The 21,108-nt window shown below is 51.7% G+C and overlaps 1 protein-coding gene across 6 annotated transcripts; it reads left to right on the top strand.

The window, feature by feature from the left end:
• Window positions 1–1,575: 1,575 nt before the first annotated feature.
• On the top strand, window positions 1,576–19,146 carry MAVS (mitochondrial antiviral signaling protein). 6 transcript variants are annotated; one of them, XM_045981056.1, is made up of 8 exons: window positions 6,845–7,011; window positions 9,449–9,519; window positions 10,626–10,695; window positions 11,883–12,057; window positions 13,255–13,427; window positions 14,097–14,253; window positions 16,120–16,631; window positions 17,575–19,146. In XM_045981056.1, the coding sequence occupies exons 1-8, from the start codon at window positions 6,883–6,885 to the stop codon at window positions 18,010–18,012; spliced, it is 1,725 nt and encodes a 574-aa protein (XP_045837012.1). In that variant the 5' UTR covers window positions 6,845–6,882; the 3' UTR covers window positions 18,013–19,146. The 6 variants fall into 6 exon arrangements, with proteins under 6 accessions (XP_045837017.1, XP_045837012.1, XP_045837013.1 ...); XM_045981060.1 differs by having other exon boundaries at window positions 6,992–7,011; window positions 10,505–10,695; XM_045981058.1 differs by having other exon boundaries at window positions 6,992–7,011; window positions 9,449–9,561; window positions 10,505–10,695.
• Window positions 19,147–21,108: the final 1,962 nt, after the last annotated feature.

The following is a 21,108-nucleotide window of genomic DNA, read 5'->3' as shown; positions in this document are numbered from 1 at the left end:
AACTGACCATGTTAAGTGTTGGTGAAGTAGAGGACTGAATTGAATCGCCTGAAACTATCAGTACACCACTGGTGGGAGTGTAAAATTCCTCTTTAGGGAATAGTTTGGAAGCTTTTTTTTTTTTTTTTTTTTTTAATCTTTTTAAGTAGGCTGCATGCCCAGTGTGGCGCTTGAACTCATGACCTTGAGATTAAGAGTCACATGCTCTTTCAACTAAACTAGCCAGGTACCCCTGGAAGCTTCTATTAAAGCTAAACATACTTTATTGTCCAGCAATTTTTTTTTAAGATTATATTTATTTATTTATTTATTTGACAGAGAGAGAGAGAGAGATCACAAGAAGGCAGAGAGGCAGGCAGAGAGAGAGGCGGATGTGGAGCTCGATCCCAGGACCCTGAGACCAGGACCTGAGCCGAAGGCAGAGGCTTAACCCACTGAGCCACCCAGGCGCCCCTATCCAGCAATTTTTTAAATGAGGGCTTAGCTCCACAAAAAGTTTTATACGTGCATGCTCATAGCAGCCTTATTGCTAGTAGCCCAAACCCAGAGAAGCCCAAGTATTCCATAGATAATAGAATTAATAGGGGTGCCTGGGTGGCTCAGATGGTAAAGCGTCTGTCTTTGGCTCAGGTCATGATCTTAGGTCCTGAGATGGAGCACTGCATTGGGCTCCCTGCTTCCCCCTCTCTCTCTGCCTGCCTCTGCCTACTTGTGATCTCTCTCTCTCTCTCTGTCAAATAAAATCTTAAAAAAAAGAAGAAAATAGAATTAATAAATAAATTGTGACATACTTGTATGATAGAATACTACTCAGCAATGGAAGAATGAATTCCTGATAGATGCAACAACACAGACGAATGTCAAAAACATGTTGAGTAGGGGCGCCTGACTGGCTCAGTCAGTGGGGAATGCAACTCTGAGTTCGAGTACCCTGTTAGGGGTAGACATTACTTAAAAAACAAAATTGCTGGGTGAAAAATGCCAGACACTAAAGAGCATATATTATTTGGTTTTGTTTATATTAAATTCAAGAACAGGCAAAACTAAACTATGGTGTTGGAATCAGAATAATGAATTGGGGTTGAGATTGATAAAGGGATACAAAGGAACTTTCTGCGAGATAGAAAGAGTCTTGATTTTGATCCAGGTGCTGGTTGCACAGGTGTTTACTTCGGTAACAATCAAGTGGCACACTTAAGATTGATACATTTCACAGAATTATGCTTCAAGAAACAAAGCCCTTTTGTGCACAAAAGAACCACAGTGATTTCTGTTTTCTGCACAGGTTCCAGATCCTAGGGGAGGGGCCTTAGGATGAGAGACAGCAAGAGGGGCTGAAAGCAAGGACGGCTGCAATAGGAAGGCGGGGCCACAGAGGAATGTGATCAAGGAGAAGGTTGCTGTACTGGGGGACGTCTGTGAACTCTGGTAGCTTGCAAGCCACATCCTCCCCACACACGCATTTGCTTGTTTTCCCACAAATTTTAGGTAAATGTCTGTTGCCAAGCAACTTACGTCAGTGGTTCTCGGGAAGAAAGTGCTGGAGAGCAGTGCCTGAGTGGCAGGTGACCAGCAAACAATGTCCTGAGGCTGATGAAGAGGCCATGTAGACTGACCACCGGGACTGAGCCCCAGAAGAGCCATCTGCAGCAGGGACTGACCCACAAGCTGACAAGCCCTCCTCTCCTGAGACCACTGAAAGGTAAGGTGAGCTTATACCAGACCCTGTTAGGTCCAGAGAGTCTAAGGGTGACTCCTGGAAGCCAGAGGACTCAGAGGCCCTGTATTGCAGGAAAGCATATCCTAGGTGAAAAGCCACTGGCGTGGGGCACCTGGGTGGCCAGTCACTTAAGCATCCGACTCTTGATTTCTGCTCTGGTGGTGATCTGAGGGTCATGGGGTCCAGCCTCCTGTGCGCTCTGTGCGCAGTGGAGAGTCTGCTTGGGATTCTTCTCCTCCTCTGCCTTTCCCTCCCTCCCCCCGCCCCCGCCCAGCCTCTCATCTCTCTCTCTCTCTCTAATAAATAAGTTAATCTTTATTTAAAAAGAAAGAAAGAAAGAAAGAAAGAAAGAAAGAAAGGTAGAAAGAAAGAAAGAAAGAAAGAAAGAAAGAAAGAAAGAAAGAAAGAAAGAAAGAAAGAAAGAAAAAACAACACTGGAATATCACTGGCAGTTTCTCCTGAGTGGTAGCCTTGGGAATGCAGATTTTCATTTTCTTCATCAAGCATTTCTAGTTTTCCCCATAGTAACTATATAAGCATAAAATTTTTCCCCAGCTTTACTGAAAATATATCAATTTTTTGGAAATGAAATTGGCAGTGTGAAAGATAAAATAGTTTAAATAATAACAGTTTAAAAACTTATCTGAAACAAGGTTGTAAAGACGGGTTTATATTTTGTTTTTCAGTCTTAGCTCCCCAAAGGGCCTCAGACATGAGAACAGTTCCCTTTTTGGGGCCGTCTGTCACTATTCTTTGGGCCTGACTCTGCTCTCTGGGGGGAAACGTGAGCTGGTGGCTGCTGAGTCAACACATCCGAGCTATGGCCCTCCTAGTAGCACCCGCTTGGGGACTTGGTCCACCTGCTTGATTATGCTTGGTTATTATGGAGGCGGATTCCACAGGCCCCCACTGGAGGGGCGGGGGTGGGTGCCTGGGATATAGATCACTCTCTTGCCCTTCCACTAATAATCGGACAGCGACCAATAAACTCTACTCATGGAGAGATAGAGATAAATCTAGAAACAGACTCTTAACTATAGGGAACAAACTGATGGTCACCAGAGGGGAGGTGGGTGGGGGATGGGTGAAACAAGTGATGAGGATTGGGGAGAACACTTGTCATGACTGAGCCCTGGGTGGCGTATGGAAGTGCTGAGTCACTATCTTGTACACCTGAAACTAATATTGCACTGTATGTTAACTAACTGGAATTTAAATAAAAACTTCAAAGGCCCCCAAAACGAAATCTACTCATGAAATAGGGTGGAACGCAGTCAACTGTAAGAGGTACAATAATAAAAGTAGCAAGATAGGGATGGCTTTACATTTTATTTTACTTTAAAATTTTCCATTTTGAAATAATTTCAGACTTACAAAACAGTTGCAAAAATAATAAAATGTTTACATCTTACATAACCACAGCGCAATGATAAATACCAGAAAATTAACACAGATGGAGTATTATTAACTAATCCAAAGTCTTAGCGTTCCACATTTGTCCCACCAATGCCCTTTTTTCTCTTTCAGGGTCCAATTCGGGATCTCCCATTGCTTTCAGTTATTCTATCTCTTTATTCTTGTTTAATCAGGAACAGTTCCTCAGTCTTTCCTTGACATTTTTGGAGAGTTATTCTGTACGTCAGTGCTGTCCGGTATACCTTGTTTTAAAACTCTCCGGTAGAATTTTCTGCAACAACAGAAACACACAATATCTGTGCTGTACACTGTGGCAGCCATTAGCCATATACAAAGAGCATTTAGAATGTGGCTCATGGGGCTGAGTAACTGAGTTTTACATGGTATTTAATTTGTGGGAAATGGCTACAGTGCAAAGTGGCTACTGTATGGAACGAGACACCTGTCGAATGACCCACATTTGGGTTTTTTGACATTTCCCCATGATTGGCTTCAGATTATGAGTTTTGGCAAGAATAGCATAGATGAAATGATATGCCCTCCTTAGGGTCCCAGGCAAAGGTGGCAGGAGACCATGTAGGCCAGGACTTTTATTGTGGTAACATACCCATAACATAAAATTTACCATCCTAACCATTGTGGGGTGTGCAGTTCCCTGGTATTAAGAACATTCATTGTTGTCCATTACCACTCTCCATTGCCAGAACTTTTCATCTTCCCCAACTGAACCTCTCTACCCATTTCCTCAAAAATTTAAAAATAGAATTATCATACAATCCGGCAAGCCTCCCTCTGGAGGTACACCCCCAGAAACGACAGCGGGGACGTCAACAGATATTTGTACCTCCACGTTCACAGCAGCATTATTTGCAACTGGCCAAAGGTAGAAGCAGTGGACAAATGGATAAACAAAATGTGGTCTGTCCATACAATGGAATCTTATTCAGCCTTCAAAAGGAAGGCAATTCTAACACATACTATAACAGGGATGAACTTTGAAGACACTATGCTACCTGAAATAAGCCAGTCACGAAATGACAAATATTGTATCATTCCATTGACATAAGCTCTCTAGAACCGTCAAACTCCTAGAGACAGAAAGTAGCACAGGAGCTTCTAGGAGCCGGGGAGCAATGGAGAGTGGAGAGTTAGTGTTTAATGGGTAGAGAGGTTCAGTTGGAGAAGATGAAAAAGTTCTGGAAATGGATGGTGGCGATGGCTGCACAGCAGTGTGAATACTGCCAGAGAACTGTACGCTCACCAGTGGTTAGAACACGTTAAACTTTATGTTCTCTATCTGTTACACCACAACAAACAGCCATCCCGTCCCATAGCAGCTGCGCCATTTCACATTCGTACCAGTCATGTACAAGGGTTCCAGTTTCTCCATATCCTTGCCAACACTTGTTATTTTCTTGTTTGTTGGTTTTATAGTAGCCATCCTAAAGGTCTGTATCTACTATAGACCAAATGTTTATGTTCCCTCCCATTTATATTTTAAAACCCAATCCCCAATGTGATGGTACTTGGAGGTGGTATCTTTGGGAGGTGATTTGGGTCACAAGGGTGGAGCACTTATGAATCGAATTCGTGCTCTTTTAGTTTTTTAAGATTTTATTTATTTATTTGACAGACAGAGATTATAAGTAGGCAGAGAGGCAGGCAGAGAGAGCAGGGGAAGTAGGCTCCTTGCTGAGCAGAGAGCCGGATGCGGGGCTTGATCCCAGAACCCTGGGATCATGACCTGAGCCGAAGGCAGAGGCTTTAACCCACTGAGCCACCCAGGTGCCCCTCCCGTGTTCTTCCTGCAAGAATTAGATATGAGGTCATGGATTGGAGTAGGTAGCAGGAAGCAGGAAAGATGAATTCTCGAACCAAATGACATTCACCCTGTCTTGACTAAACAAGGCATACTGGCTTGATTACAGTTAGTTGAGCTCAGGTGTGATAATAACATTTTGTAAATGCTGAATGTTGTGAAATATCCACAGGGTTACTAATAAATAAAATCTCATCTAAAAAGCGTTCAGGCATTTTCCTGTGGTTTAGTTTGGGAGCACAGATAGGTGTGTACTCAGGCATTTGCATGTGATCTCTGCCAAAGCACCCCCACCTCCCTACCCTCCCTACCCCCCCACCCCTCCCCTGGCCCCAGAGGAGAGAGAGAACCTCAAGCGGACTCCCCACTGAGTGTGGAGCCAGAGGTAGGACTTGATCTCCCTACCCTGGGATCATGACCTGAGTCAAAGGCAGACACTTATCTGACTGAACCACTCAGGTGTCCAGTCTTTCACTTTTAAGTTGCAGTATAAAGTGTAACAATCTTGACTCTACAGCTGATGCATTTTTACATATGCACAAGCCCATGTATCCACCACTCACATCAAGATATAGAATATTTCTGGGACATCCGGGTGGCTTGGTGGCTCAGTCGGTTAATCGCCTGCCTTCAGCTCAGGTCATGATCCCAGGGTTCTGGGATCAAGCTCCACGTCAGGCTCCCTGCTCAGCAAGAAGTCTGCAAAAAGTCAGCACGAAGTACATGCTCTCTCTCTCAAATAAATGAATAAAATCTTTAAAACAATGATAGAGGACATTTCTATTCCCTGCAAAATTTCCCTTGTACCCACCCAGAAGTAACCAGTAAATGATTTCTGTTTATGTAGATGAGTTTTGCCCGTTTTTGAACCTTGCCTTACCTTGCAACTGAAGGAACGGACAGGATGTATTCTTTGTGCTTGACTTGGTCCACTGTGGTTCCCATTTATCCTGGTGAGAGTCATCCATGTTATGCATAGTGATCGATTGTCTTTTCCACTGCTGTACACTATTCCATAATGTGAGCACACCGCTGTTGGTCTCTTCATTCTCCTGCTGAGGGAACCTTTGGGTTGTTTCCAGAGTTTGGCTATTGCGAACAAAGCCACTATGAACACTAGGTATCCTGTACGTTTTTAGGTGGACACACAGCTAAGAGAGTGGTGGCTGGGTGATAGACTTGGCATGTTTAAGTTTAGTAAGAACTGCCATTTTCTGAATCTTTTAATATCTCTTAAAACCGGGGAAAAAAAACCCTCAACCTGGTTATTGTGAGAGTATTTAGTGGGCTATAAGGTATAAGACTTTACCTGTACCTGGAACACAGTGGGGGCTCAGTAATTGCTGGCCTCTGCCCCAAGCAGAGGAAGGGCCAGGCAGTCGGCAAGCACTGTGCGGAGGCACCTGCCTCAGACCCTTGGGCAGAGAAGCCTCCCACACAGCACTGAAGACCCACACCCAGCAGGCGGGGCAAGCCAATCGCAGCGCCCCTGCCCAGCTCTCACCTACCCAGCTTCCTCCCACCGCGATCCTGCTTCCCCAGGAGTCGCCCTGTGAACTTCGCGTATCACCCTATATTTATTGAGCACTAACTGTGTGCCAGGTCCTAGGTGCCCAGGTACAAATGACATAAAGACCCCCCCCCCCTTCAAATTACTCGGCGGGAGCAAGCTCCCTACTTGCTTAGCGTAGGGAGCACGGTGACCCAGCCGACCACTGACTCCGAGGTCGGCCGTCCCCTTGGATTCTGGCCAGGTTCTGAATTTCCCCTGGACGTTGCTCGAGACAAACAAGGAAAGAAAATAATCTGATCCTCTACGCCCCCGCAGGGACCTAGGTCGGTCCCGGAGCGCGGTCCGGCGTGTCCAGGCCCCCGAGCCAAGGCCAAGCGCCCCACGGCAACTGCCTTCTGGCTCCAGTGGGCCGAGATGCCCCGCCCCCGCCGTCTGGCCAATGGCCGCGCGGTCCCGCCCCTCCCCGCCGCGTCCCCTCCCTGTTGGGGAGGGTTCCGGAGTGTCCGCGGAGGTCGGCGGGTCGCGGAGTGGTGGCCACTGGAGGTAAGTTAGCCGTCCCGGGCCCTCTGTCCCGTCGGCTCAGGGCACGCGGATCCCGTTCGGGGAGGTGGCCAGCGGCGTCAAGAGCCGAGTGGGACTCGGAGTCCGCCGGGGCGCACGGGGGTCAGGGACGCCACTGGGTGCGCGGGGCTGGGGAAGAGCCCACGAGCAGTTCGCCGCAGCGAGGGCTCCACGAGCCTCAGCCAGCCCCGGGGGTGGCGCGGGGCGTCTGCCCGGACTGGAAGGGAGGTTGGGGGGGAAGAAGGCAGGCGCCGGCTGCGGAGCTCCTGCAGCCTCCCCGCCGGCCGAGGGTGACTCCGGGGCGAGGTCTGGCCCAGGAGCGCCAACCTCCCGGAGCCGTCCTCCCCGGGGCCATGACAGTTCTCAAGGGTGACAACTGCTCAGAACAGCCTCCCTCCCTCTGCGAGCCTGGTCCGGGTCCCATCCAGCAATCCGAGCCCAGTCGGTGAGGCCTCGCCCTCTCGGCCGGGTGGTTCTTTCTTTCCCGGACGCTCTCAGTGCCTCCGGGGCATTCGGGTAGACAGCTCTCCTCTCCGCGTCCGTCCGCCCTTCTCTGAGACCGGAAGGAGATGCTGGGAAAACAAAAACAAAAACAAATTAAAAAAACGACGTTGTCCTGTGCATGCTGTGGAGTCTCAAAAACTTTTGGAAGTACAGTCAACAACTGAGAACCGTGACTGCCATAGAGGGAGTGCACTCAGGCTTGTCTGAACGATTTACAGTTCTTTCAAGAGAAGGGACTAAATGTTTCAGCCTCCCAGGCACACCCTTATCCAGCAACTCTCCTCACCCATGCCGTGGCCTTGGTCCCTCTGGGGCTGTGAGTCTCACTTGCTGCAGCAGAGCCTATATTCTGCAAGGTGTTATGGTGAGCTGCAAAGAGGCAGCAAGTCCTGGGTTCAAATCCTGGGTTCAAATCCTGACAGGGCCACTGGTCTGCTTGTGCAACTTGGCATCATTTCTCCTCTCCTAAATGAAAGAAACTTGGGATGGGCCCGCCTGTAGTGGAACGGTGAATAAATGTGAACAAATATGGGCTTCCTTTCTTTTTGGTTGGAGCATGTTATACTCCCCAAACCCCGCCCCCTTTTTAAAAGATTTTATTTATTTGTCAGAGGGAGTGAGCAGGGGGAGTGGCAGGTTGAGGGAGAACTGGCCGAGCAAGGAGCCTGATTCCAGACTCAATCCCAGGACCCTGGGATCATGACCTGAGCTGAAGGGAGATGCTTCACCAACTGAGCCACCCAGGAGTCTCCATACTTCCCAAACTCATGCCTAAGGGCTGAGGCTCAGATGCAGAAGAATGTATTACTTGACTCTCTCCTGGTACCTCTCTGGATGCCATGGAAGAGAGGGAGAAAGGGTCATCAAGCCATCTTAGAGTTGTTCTTTGCTCATCTCCTGAAGGCTCAGAGGAGCCCCCCCCCCCAAATCTCCTTGTCCTCTTGACCTCTGTCATTAACACATGAACCAGCAGGAATGTCGCCCCTGGTGGCTAGCAAAGCAAGGCATGTAACATGAGGCTATGAGGCCTAGAGTCCCACCCACGCCAGGCACCTATGTTTTTGCTCCAGCCCGACCCTCCGTCTTCTGACTCCTTCCTTCCCACAAAACCCACTTGGACATGTTATAGCGTCTCAAACTTCACTTGTTCAAAATGGAGCTTTGGAGTTCTCTCTGTACCACCGCTTCCCCACCAGATTCTCTGGCCTGCCTGAATGGCACCCTCCATCCACCAACACCCGAGCATCCTTGATTCTTCTCTCTTCCTCACTTCCCACAGCCACAGCACACCAGGAACCCAAGCACCTCTCACCACCTCTGAGGGCAGCATTCTCGCCATCCCCATCCTGTGGCCCCTTCCTTTAGCCTCCTGATTTGTCTCCCTGCTTCCATCCTGGCCCCTCCACAGTCCAGGTTTTCACAACTACCAGGGAGATCTTTAACAAAAGTTCAAGCCTCTCCTTTCTCTGCTCAGAACCCCCTGATGGCTGCCCATCTCACTCCCGAAACCCCCCCCAAAACAACCTCCAAAGTCCTTTCCTGCAACACCCCACATGAGCCACCTCTCCTAACCTCCTTGATCTTGATCTTGATCTCTGCCCCTCCCCCTAGCTTTCTAAACCTGGACTCCCCAGACCCGTTTTCCGTTCTTCAAACATGCCAAGCTCATTTAAGCCAAAGGACTTCTAATTTGCTGTGCCGCCCTCCAACCCCCACCCCCCCCAGCGCTGATCTTGTTACAACCCAACTCAAATGTCAGGGATTCAGAAAGACTTCCCTGACCACCTCCATCCATGCAACATAGCCTTTTCCAGGTGTTCTGTCTCATTACCCTGCTTTATTTTCTTATGATTAATGTCTGGAATTCTTATTTATATATATGTTTACTGATTTGTTATCTGTCCCACCCCAATAGAATATAAATTGGATGATGGCAGAGATCTTGTCCCTCTTATTCCCTGCAGCTCTCCCTGAGGGGGGAGGCAGGTAGAAACTCGCAGACAACCCCATCTATAATTGCAAATTGTGGTAAGTGCTACCTAAGCAACTAGTAGCAATTGCTAGTAATTGAGGCACTTCTAAATGTGAACCTTATGTGGTTGAACTATTGTGTTGTCAAAACAAGCTCTCTAAGCCATTTTAGGGGTGAAGAGAAACCTGCAAAGGACTGGTAATTTGCCCCAGATCACACAGTGAGTGGAACCAGCCTCCTACCCTAAGAACATGTATGCAGCAAGCCTTAATGGTGGGCTTGCAGTCATGTTCTAGAAAGAACCTGATCCTGGAGCCTGAAGACTTTTGTTTTTTGCTCTTCCACTAACTAGCAAGCCCCTTAATTTCTTGGTACTTTGTTTTCTTCACCTTTAAAGTAGGATGATCCTATTATTATTTTGAGCTTTTCTTTCTTTCTTTTTTTTTTTTTCCTGGTGCACCTCAAGGAAGCAACACTTCTTGGTAGAGTCCTCTTGCTGTCAGCAGCTAGGGGTGCAAACAGACCTTGGGACAATGGCAGGGAGCCAGAGCCCTCCCCAACACTGACCAGCCTGCGGGGCAGAAATGGGGCCTAGAGCTGGATCTGATTTCTTTTGGTCATCAGCTCATTTTTTTTTAAGATTTTATTTATTTATTTGACAGCCAGAGATCACATGTAGGCAGAGAGGCAGGCAGAGGTAGGGGGAGGCAGGCTCCCCGCTGAGCAGAGAGCCTGATGTGGGGCTCAATCCCAAGACCCTGGGATCACGACCTGAGCGGAAGGCAGAGGCTTTAACCCACTGAGCCACCCACGTGCCCTGGTCATCAATTCATTTTTAAGCAAATTTCTTGAGGGCCTCTGAGACTCAGGCAGCAATAAAATTAGATAATTAAAGAAAGAAGCAAGCACTCCAGAGAACTGAGAAATAAAGGAGTCATTGCCTTTTGTCCCACCCCATTCCCAACTCTGTTACCATACGTGGTATGCTTTCTTTTCCAGCCTTTTTACCCCCCCGCCCATCTGTCCTTTTATGGGCTAGAACCCTCCGTCACTTTAGAACCTAGACAGCGATGACGTTTGCCGAGGAAAAGACTTACGAGTATATCCGCCACCATTACAGCAATTTTGTCGATCGCATTCATGTTCTGGAGATACTGCCTTACCTGTCCTGCCTCACCACAAGTGACCAGGTGAGCTGGGGCATGAGACCCTGCCACTAACTCAGGGCAGGGGCGTGGGGCTCGGTACTTCCCCCCAAAGCCAGGGCCAACTCCTTCCTTCTCCATCTTCTGCATCCTGCTTCTTGACCTTGACGCTTCCCTAACTTGGAGAATGAAGTGTGGTTCAGGCTGGCCTTTTCCCACGTGGCTGAGCTCCCTCTCGCGTCCATACGGTGTAGTGCAAAAAAAGTAGGGTGCTGGCTGCCTGAGATGTCTCGGCCTCTGTCGTCTCACGTGCTCCCTTCGGGACTTTCCTTGACGTCGTCTCTTGTCATTGTTCCTGCTCAGTGTTGACTCCATTCACCTTATCACGGGACCCTGTCCTGACAGGGAGCCCAGGGCTCAGTTTGGAGAGCTCGCGGGAGCCAGGCTGCCCTAACCTCTCAGAACTGGCTGTGGCCCCAAGTGAAGTGGGGCTGGCCGCCTCCCAGTTCTAGCTGCTCCCAGTGGCACCGGCTCTCTGCTGCCACCACGCGGCTGTGCTTGTGGTGGTGCGGGCCTGTGGCTGACGGGATTTGGGCCCCCTCCCTCGGATTTGGGGGCTTGTGGGGATGCTTCATGACCAGTTCTGCAGGAAATGTTTCCTGTGGGTCTTCGTTTCTGCTGTCTGGTTGCCCGTCTGCATGTGGGAATTCAGTGCCCATAAAACCTCCTCTACCCTGAGACTCCTTATCAGAGTCTCCCAGCACCCCAGCCTCCTGATTCTTAGCATTGGCTTCCTCTCTGTGTCCCTTTGGCTCCTTTTCATCTTCTGTTCCCTCTGTACCCTTTCCTCTACTGCTAATCCAAACCCTTTCTTTTTGCCTTCGGGGCTGCCTGAACAAACCCCAGGCTTTGGTGAAGGACTAACTAGGATCTGTCTGTAGGATCTTTGTTACCTTATTTCTGCTAAGCCTCTGTTTCTTCACCAGTAGAGTTGGGACAGTCGCTTGCAGCATCCTGAGCACAGGGCCTGGCACACAGTAAGAGCCTGTTTCCTGGTAACCGCCTTGAAACTTGGGCCCAAACACTGGCCTTGTCCTAGGCTCTGACCGAGTTTCAGATGGCTACCTCGCTCTTGTGGCTACTTGGAGTCTCTCTCTGCAGCTGTCCCCTCCTGAGTGGGGAAGGGGCCAGGGCCCCCTGGCTTGAGCAGGGCAACTGGCTATGTCTTCCAGGACCGACTGCGGGCCTCTTGCCAGCTCTCTGGGAACCAGGGCACCCTCTGGGAGCTCTTCAACAGCCTTCGGCGGCGGATCGGCTGGGTGGAGTCCCTCATCAGTGCACTGAGGGCCTGTGAGCTCGTGGATCTTGCTGACGAAGTGGCTCGCATCTACCAGAGCAACCTGCCCGGTGAGCTTCCTGCTGTGGCGCTTCTTGTGGAACCCCTGTTGGTTCCCCTGGCCTCCATTCAGCCTCTCCCCTCACCCCTGTACCTCCTGCCTCCCTCTGTCACTTTCCCTCCCACGACTCCCAGGCAATAGACAAACCTGGGTGTGGATCACAGCTTAGCTTCTTGCTAGCCATGTCCCTTTGGCCAAGTCCCTTAATTTCTCTAAACCCCAGTCTTCTCCTCTGTAAGATGGGACTAATGGCCAGACGTCTACATTGAGGACTGTGGTGGCTACTATGAGATGATGGATGTGGGACTGGATACCTCCCATGTGCTCAGCAGATGGGGCTTCCTCTAATTTTTGTGGCTGTGACATTTGCTTCCCGCCTCTTTCTCACTTCCTCCTGTCTCTCTTTCAGTTTACCGACTTCTCTCCACTCCACTCTACTCTTCTCTTCTCTTCCCTTCCCCCCTCACTGTCTCCTCTTTCTTCCTCATGGGTTCCTTCCTTCCTTTCCCTCATCTCTTCCTCTCCCCCTTGCTTCCCCTGGAGTCTTCTCAGTCCTCCACCCCGGCTGCCCAGTTACCCCTCAGCTCCCTCTCAGTGCTCCCTGCCAGGCCAAGTGGCCAGAGGGGTCTGGTGAGGTCAGGTCTGAGGGGTCAAAACAGGAAGAAAACTCAAGCCAGCCCTATTTATGTTCTGGACTAGAGACAACTCCTGAGACCCTGACCAGATTTACAGCCTTAGAATAGCCTCCTGTTTGCTTTCTTTCTTTTTTCCCTTCCGTCCCTCCCTCTCTTTCCCTCCCTTCCATCCTTCTTTCTGAGGGGTCAGTTAATGGTGACAGCCACCAACAAAGAGGAGGAGAAAACCACTGGGTTCCAGAATGACAGGGGACAGAGAAGTGGTGACCGCTGACCTAGTCTGGGTTGTGAGGGGCTTGTGGGGTGCCCCCCATGCTCCCCCCAACCTCTCCCACCCTACTCCTTCTCCCTCTCCTTGTTTTTGTCCTCCCTACCTTCGTCTCTCCCTCCTGCTACTGCCTCCCACTCAGTGAGTCTTGTTTCTTCTAAGTACATCCTACATCAGGACAGCTTTGGTAGCTGGGGGGGTGGGTGCTGATAGTCATTGACCTGGTGGTCCAGGAACACGCAGGCCTTTCCTGTCACTAGGAGCATCCATGATTCCCCCTTGACATCACTCTATCTGCCTCCAGGGGTCCGGAACCGGCCTCCAGCCCCAGTGGAGCCACAGTTAGTTCCTGCTGCAGTTCCACGGTCCTCTAGACCTGCGGTGGCCCCCAGTGCCCCCCACAACGGCTACAGAGAGGAGGAGCCAAGTTTCCCTTTGCCAGTCCAGGACACCCAGCCACCAGAGTCCCCGGAAGAGGTGTGTCCTCACAGTCTACTTTGGGCTTCCTGTTTTTGTGTTCCTGTCTGTCCAGCTTCTAGAAACTCTCTTCTGTCCCAACCACAAACGATGCCTCATCTCTGCTCAGAACCTCAGGGCTCCCTCGGTGGAGGTAGGCTCCAAACCAGCTTTCAGACTGCTGAGCCGGGCTTCACCCTGTGGCATTGCTCAATCCTCTTACCAGCCAGCTGTGAAGCCACAGTTTTGTGTTCTTTGTAGTGGTTTGTGTGACGAGATGAGCTAGATTGAGGGACCAGGGAATGAACAGTGGAGGGGTACTGGGGAAGCAGGAGGTAATGGGGTGGTTGGAGTACTTACTGCCAGTAAAGTTGATTCAGGGCAGGAATGGCTGATTCTTTTGGGATGTCCAAGAGATGCCAGACCATGAACTTGAAGCCCAAGAAAGGGGTCTGTGCAATAGCATCAGAGAGGGGAACCTTTTACAGGGCAAGGCACATGAATACAGACTCCCTATGAGATGGTGCGTGTTTTTGGTGAGGTAGGTTCCTGTAGACAGGATCTGGCAATGACCAAAGCCAGGGCTAGGGGCTTCCTCAGTTTCTGTACTCCGTGCTACGGGCTGAGACCTGTAGGAGATGCCCACTCCTGGGAAAAGCAATTGCCTCATTTATATTTTCCCTCTTGCAGAATTCAAAGAAAGTCCCACTGATGCCCCATTCTGGGGCTGTCCTGAGGAGGCCAACTGGCCCCCTGGAGTCCTCCTCTGACATGGCGGACTTCAGCCCTCTGACCGCCAGTGGGCATCAAGAGCAGGACACAGATGCAGGCGGTGTCCACACAGCAGGTATATGTGGAATCTGGGGTTCTGGGGCCTCTCCAATCTCCCTGTGAGGGTGAAGACTTAGAGTTGTCCCTCTGGCTTCCTTGGACAGGAGGCAAGGGTGGGAATAAAGGGAGTTTACCTCAGGGAACAACCCAGTTCCGTAGAGGGCACATCCATATTTTCTGTGTAGCGTTTCCAATATTTAGTAGCTTAAAATATAACAATTTAGCTCATGATTCTGGGGGTTAGCAGTTTGGGCTGGTTCAGGGTAGTTCTTCAGGTCTCAGCTGAATTCCCTCTTGTATACACGTTGATGCCCACACACACATACACTCCGCTTATGCCTGGTGGCTGGGGCACCTTGGTTCTCTTCAGCTAGTCCTCGTCCTTCACCAGACAAGTCTGTTTCATGGCAGCTGAGCAATATTCTGAGAGAGCGGGCTCCTGCACAAAGACTCAACCTGGAAGTGTTCATTCTGCCTCATTCTGTGAGCCAGAGCAGGTCACGGAGGCCAGCACAGAGTCAAGGAGTCAGGAAATAGACTCATCCCTGGATGGGGGACTGACAGTCACATTGCAGAGGGTGTGGATACAGGTAAGGGAAGAGGATTAGGGCTATTTTGGGACTCTACCAAGAGGACTGACTCTGCAGGGGTTCTCCAGGACCTGGAGGACAGTGCAGAAGGCCTGGGCCACCTACCAGCAGGGGAGCCCGTGGGCACTGCCCTACTCCAAATGGGGATCTAGCTCCCAGGGAATCACTAAAACTTCTCAGTCCCCAGAGGAAGTATGATTTTCATCAGGTAAAGGCCTGGACCCCAAACCAGATCTCAGTGCTCCCTCTTGGGAATATAGAAGACGTCCACTCTGACCTCCCAGGCTGGCATTTCTCTGCATCATTATTTCCCAAACTGCATTCCATGGAACATTATGGCCTGCCCCGCCTTTGGTGCCCCTGGTACAGCCACAAGGCACATGAACAGTTACAGGCTCAGAGAAGCCACTTTAGTGCCCTACACTCCTGCCACCCTAGAATTCTTCCCCCAGCGCCCGTTTATACTTTGCAATGTCAGCTTGCCATAAAACACCTTTCAGAAAACGCTGCTGTGGACCAGGGAGGCAAAGGGCACTTAGATTTCAGTACCTGCATGGATACAGGTCCCACAAGGTTGTGTTTTGTGTTAGATTGGAGGGGGCCAGGTGGTACATCAGAATGACTCCTGGCCTTTGAAGGGCCTGGCATGTGTGTTCTCAGAGTTCCACAGGGAAAGCCTTTATAGACTGTCACCACCTGCTTCCTCCTGCTTGTCCCAGTTCAAGCCCTCGTGTCGGGGTGTCTTGGTCCCTGCACCCTTTGCCCTGGAGTCCATAGGTCTCCTAGGAGATTTGTGTGCACGGGCGGCTGGCTGGGCCTCTGGTGCCCTGTGACTGCTGGGAGCTCTTCTGCCTGGTCCAGAATTGCTCCTATGGGCGGGGAGGGGAAGGTGGCAGAGGGAGGAGCATCCAGAATTTCCCCCAAGCTAAGGAGCAGACACAGGAGGAAAGGAGGGTGTCCCAGGCAGGAGAAGAAAGAGCAGAGGATAATGAGTGATCTTTAAGCTCCTAGATGCTGTTAGGGAGAGGGACCATTTCACTCTTAGAAGACTTGGCTTTAGGTCAAGGTCTAAGGATATATAGGACCAAGGATGTGCCTGCATCTCTTGGACCCCCGGGCCTTGGCGCAGTGACCAAAGGGACTGTGGAGATTCCGTGGGTAAGAAGTTGGGGGGCCTGGATGCAGTAAGGACTTGAGCTGGGGCACAGTGGCTCTTCTGATCCCAGGGTGACTGTGATTTTAGAGTAACGGTCCTGTGATTTGTATCTCCCCTTTTATTTTGCCCCCTGCAGGCACGGCCTCCAGCCTCCCCTCATCCCGTGGGCCTGTGTCTCCATCTGTCTCCTTCCAGCCCCTGACCCGTTCCACCCACAGGGCGAGCCGTTTGCCTGCCCCCTCTGCGTCAGCGCCATCTGCTGGCACCTCCTCCTCGTCCACGGGCTTGGCCTGTGCCGGGGCCGCTGGTGACCACCGTGAGGCTGGCGTCTGCTCCACAGGGGCTGGGGTGTCCACAAGCTCGCTGACCACCAGCACTGCGTCCTCCAGGGCTCCTGCCAGCTCAGCACTTGACAGAACAGTGCCTTCCAAGTTGCCTGCCAGCTCAAAACCCTCAGGGGCAGTAGCCACTAATGTGCTCACAAGTCTGCCACCGTCCAAACTACCCATCAACTCAGTGCGTGCTGGCACAGCAGCACCCAGAGTGCCCACAGGCTTGGTGCCTGAGCCCAGGATGTCCACGAGCACGGTGCCCAGCAAGGTGCCCGCCAGCACTGTGCCCACCGTCAGGAGCCACACACCCTCAGGGGTGAGTCTTTGCCCTGTCCAGCAGTGATCCAGGCTTTTCCCCCTAGCCCTGTCCTTGGACCCTTTCCGGTCCCCAGTCCATCTCTAGCCCGGGATGTCCCAGCGCTGCTCCTCGAGGGTGTAGGGCTAGCTGAGATCTAGCCTCTTCCAGACCCCAAATCACGACTTTTAGAGTAATAATAATCCTTCAAGCCCCTGAGTGTGGGTGCCTCGGGAGGGAGCTGGGCATGATGGCCACCCCCACTGGTCATGTGCCTTAGCCCATTTAGAGCTCGCAGCTCCCCATGGAGCTCAGTAGTGTGTGTTGCAGACTGAACAATGAGGGGCAGCACAGGGCATCCTGCCCATCTCAGTGCCCTGCTCTTTACCACTGGGATATCCAGTCTGCCCCTCCATGAGCCAGTCCTTACTGACTGCAGTCTCAGGTGGGACTAACCCGCTGGAGGTAGCCATACTGACACAGCAGTACCCCCCCTTCATGGCTGCTCTCTTGGGGCGAGCCCGTGCAGCCCTACTGCTGCTGTCTGCCTGGAGCAACCAAGTCCAGGGGACCCTTTAGGCCCATGGCAGGGCTCTGACGCTGTGGCTGCTCCATGGCCCTCCGCCCAGGCAGAACATCAGAGTAGTGTGGGGCCATAGCCACCAAGGGCTCCAGGAGGGTGGGGGTGAACTCACAGGCAGGGCAGTGAGTAGCAAGAGGGGTGCATTGGAGGAAGTCACCACTGGTACCCCAGCCAGCAGAGCCTTGGTCCCCTCCTCCCCCACTGCCCTCCTGTGCCATCAGTGGGTTGAGTCTCCAAGAGGGGGCGGCTTCCTTTCTGGACTACGGGCTGGGAATTGGAGGGTTGAAATGCTAGTTCATGGCCTGGCTGGAAATGGGGCCATGCAACTTGGCCATCTCCCTGCCATCCCCAGTCCCTTCCAGCCCCTTCTTTCTTTCCCAGGAGACTGCAGGAGCTCCAGGGCCCACCATCTCCACCAGAGACAGCTTGCCCAAGCCAAACCCCAGCTCTTCTGGCTGGGAGTCCGAGTTGGAGCTGAGCAAGCCAGGCTGTCTGGCCTCCCGGCTGGACAGTGAGCCATTTTCAGGCTGCTCTGCGGACCTGGCCCTCAGCTACAGCAAGTCCTTGGACGCTGGGCCTAACAATGCCCCAGAGGAGAATGAGTACCAGTTGGTGGATTCCATTAGGATCCAAGTAACCCAGGACCCCAGTGTCAACCTGCTGGAGGGTAATCCTGGGTCGCGTGCCACCCCGGAGCCCCTGGAGGAGGATGATTACGTCCAGGTCAGCGACTGGGCTCCGTGGCTCAGGGTAGCTGCTACTGGGGTGTTCCTGGCCTTGTTCCTGACAGTGGTCTACAGGCGGCGCCTGCTCCAGTGAAGCCCCTGGGCCCTCTGTGCCGGGAATCTGCTCCCTTTTCCAGAGGACATCCAGCCCAAGCACGGACTGTGCTGTCTTCCTGCCTTGTCCCTTTTGTGGGGCTGGTGGAGCCTGGGTCAGAGGGGAGCCAGGGGGCCTCAGGCCACATTTCTGTCCCAGCTCATGCCCTCTCCGTGTGCTACAGACCTTGCCTACCCTGCAATCTGGATTGTCAATTGTCACCTTTATTCTCTGGAGGAGGTGAGGTACCCCCGTCCAGGCTGTATACCCATTTGTCTGAGTCCACAGATCAGGAGGTACCGCTGGTTGGCAATGCCCCCCATCCTCCCCCTGAGCTGGGTGGCTAGCAGATGTTCAGCGGCGGTGGCGGGGCGGGGCGGACCTCCACAGGACTTTGCTCCAGACCCCGAAAGCCCAGCCATTGCTCCAGGGGCATCAGGGTGGTCCATCTCCAGGGACATGGCTGCTTGTGGTCCCTCAAGAGGTGGAAGAGATCCAGACATTCTCCTGGACCCTGGGGAATGTAAGCTGCTCAACTAAGGACTGCCTCTGAAGCCTCTCTCCAGCCTCCTCACCCCCCTCTTCCTTTCCTTCCTTTCTGGTCTCCATGCTCTTTAGCTGGGAGTGGGGTGCATTTGGGGAGGAGAGGCCTGCCAGGCAGAGCTCAGACCAAGGTTTGGATTTCAGCTCCACCCCTTCCTGGGCTGTGTGGCCTTGGCAGATAGTCAGACTTCTCTGGTCTTGCTTCCCCACATGGACAGTGAGTATCATGGCGCATCTCCACTGGGTTCTTCTGAGATTGAAGCACACAAGTGTTTTTCAAGTGCCTGACCCGGAGTCGGTGAACACCGACAGCTTCCCGTACCTCTCCCCTGTGCTGCCTGGTAGCCGTGAGGGTAGCAGAGGCAGAGTGCCCAGTGAGTAAGGGTGCTGCTCTGTCGTGTAGGGTGGGCCTGCACCCCACTCTTAACTTCGACTCACTCTGTGCTCTGCCCCTCTGCGCTCTTGATTAACCTTTCTGTGCCTCTGTTTCCTCAGCTGTAAAATGGGGATGAAATACTAAAACGTCTCTGTATAAAAAAATAGATCTTCTAGTGTTGTGAGGATTAAATGAGTTTATCTAGACCAATCTTAGAATGGTTCCTGACATTTATTAAGGGTTGGGTACATGTTGTTATAAACATGGAGGGGCTGGAGCACTCGGCTACACCTTACAAGGCAGATTCAGACCCTCCTTCGTCCTGTGCACTGAGTCACTGGGAGGTGGGAAAGGAGGCACGCCCACTGGGGCAGCTGTGCAGGGTGAGGGTTGGGGTGCCTCTCCAGCAGCCAGATGGATTGGGGAATATCTTCATGGGTTTTTTCTTTCCGGCAGCCATCTCTGGCACCCCAGGAGCCACTTGCATTCCTGTGCTCTGCAAGAGACAAAGGCTAGCTCCTGGGGAGGTACCCCCAAACTGCCAGCTGGTAGGTTCTCGACCCTGCTTTGGCTGCTACAGCCTTGCTTTGTAGGTGACTTCAGTGACCTCTACCTTGAGTGACCTGTCCCTTTCCCTCTAAACTTTTCTTTAAGATTTTATTTATTTATTTGACAGAAACAGTGAGAGAGGGAACACAAGAAGCAAGGGGAGTGGGAGAGGGGGAAGGGCCCAATCCCAGGACCCTGGGATCATGACCTGGGCTGAAGGCAGACACTTAGCGACTGAGCCACCCAAGTGCCCCTAAACATCTTTTCAACCCTCATTCTGAACCCAACAGCCTGCACCCAGAAAGTAGGAGAGGTCCCCACCCAAGCTGTCTGGGCCCCTCCCCATCACCCTTGCTCTTAGCCAGACCTCTGTGCTCTCCCTCGCTTTCAGATACCCGGGTCAGTAAACAGTTCATGCACCAGTATAGTTTTAATGTGTGGCTTTCCCAGGGTAGCTTTGGAAAAGATTATCTCAAGAAAGCAATGTATAGTCCCAAAGGATGCTACTTTGCTGGTGGAATTTCAAACAGTGACCAGCCCTGTGGGAGACACCTTTCGGTAAAGTACGTAGGAATCATTCAGGGACCTACGAGGCACTTTTCCCCTTATGTTGCCCAGGAGCCCTAACCTGGCTTGAAACAGCAGGCCGATTTTGGCTGTGGTCAACCGAAGGCCTCTAAAATGCCAGCTTCAAGCAGAGTTGGGAATTGGCCAGAGTAATGAGGCCTGTGGCCAGGAGACGTCTTGGGATAGTTGATAATGATGTGTCCGATTTCAGGAATCCTGGGTTTGGAGTGTGGCTTTCAGCTGCAGGAGGGAGTGCATAGGAGAGTGATACAGACAGGTTACCCCCATCACCATGACCTGGACCGTGTGGAGGCCAGAACCCCAGGAAGGGAGAGAGGACGTCTGCCCCGAGTGTGGGGCCCAGCCCCCTACCCTTGGAGGCTCGGGAGAGCACACTTCACCTCAGGGGAAAGGCTGGGGTGGGGCCAGGGGCCCAGTGCTGTCCCAGGTCCCAGTCGGTTGGTGACTCAGCAGCCTTCGGAGTATGCTTATCAGTGCCTCCTCACCTTCTCTCTCCCGCTGAAACATTTTCCTCAAAACCCAAGAGCCACCACGGCTTCTCTCCCTGTGGGAAACATAGACCTTGTTTGATGACCTACCAAAGTCAGACCAGTGCTGTGCCCTCCCCTTATTTTAGGGGGGCTTTCTGGTAGGGGATCAAGAAGATGGCCCTTACCCTCCCGGGCTTTGGGTTATACACAGATTCTTTCAAGAAACATTATTTATTATGAAAAACTTTCAAATACAAAATAGAACATAAGAAAATGTATATCAGAAATAAATGTAAGGGGTACCTGGGTGCTTCAGTGTGGGTTAAAACCTCTGCCTTCAGCTCAGGTCATGATCCCAGGGTCCTGGGATCCAGCCCCCAATTGGGCTCTCCGCCCAGCAGGGAGCCTGCTTCCTCCTCTCTATCTGTCTGCCTCTCTGCCTACTTATGATCTCCAGTCTCTCAAATAAATAAATAAAATCTTTAAAAAAAAAAGAAAGAAATGTAAGAGAAAATAGAATGAGAACACGCCCCCCCCCCCACCCATGCCCATCATCCAGCTTCAACAATT

Source organism: Meles meles, chromosome 16, assembly GCF_922984935.1.
Source record: "Meles meles chromosome 16, mMelMel3.1 paternal haplotype, whole genome shotgun sequence".
Lineage (NCBI taxonomy): Eukaryota > Metazoa > Chordata > Mammalia > Carnivora > Mustelidae > Meles > Meles meles.
Note: the sequence above shows the minus strand (reverse complement) of the source record. Positions and strands in the feature narration are given on the sequence as shown.

Excerpts from the sequence above, each read along its gene's own strand:
- MAVS (XM_045981056.1), top strand. The coding sequence starts at position 6,883 with ATGCCCCGCCCCCGCCGTCTGGCCAATGGCCGCGCGGTCCCGCCCCTC. Across the intron at positions 7,012-9,448 it reads CGGAGTGGTGGCCACTGGAG|AATATAAATTGGATGATGGC; the intron begins GTAAGTTAGCCG and ends CCACCCCAATAG. Across the intron at positions 14,254-16,119 it reads AGGCGGTGTCCACACAGCAG|GCACGGCCTCCAGCCTCCCC; the intron begins GTATATGTGGAA and ends TGCCCCCTGCAG.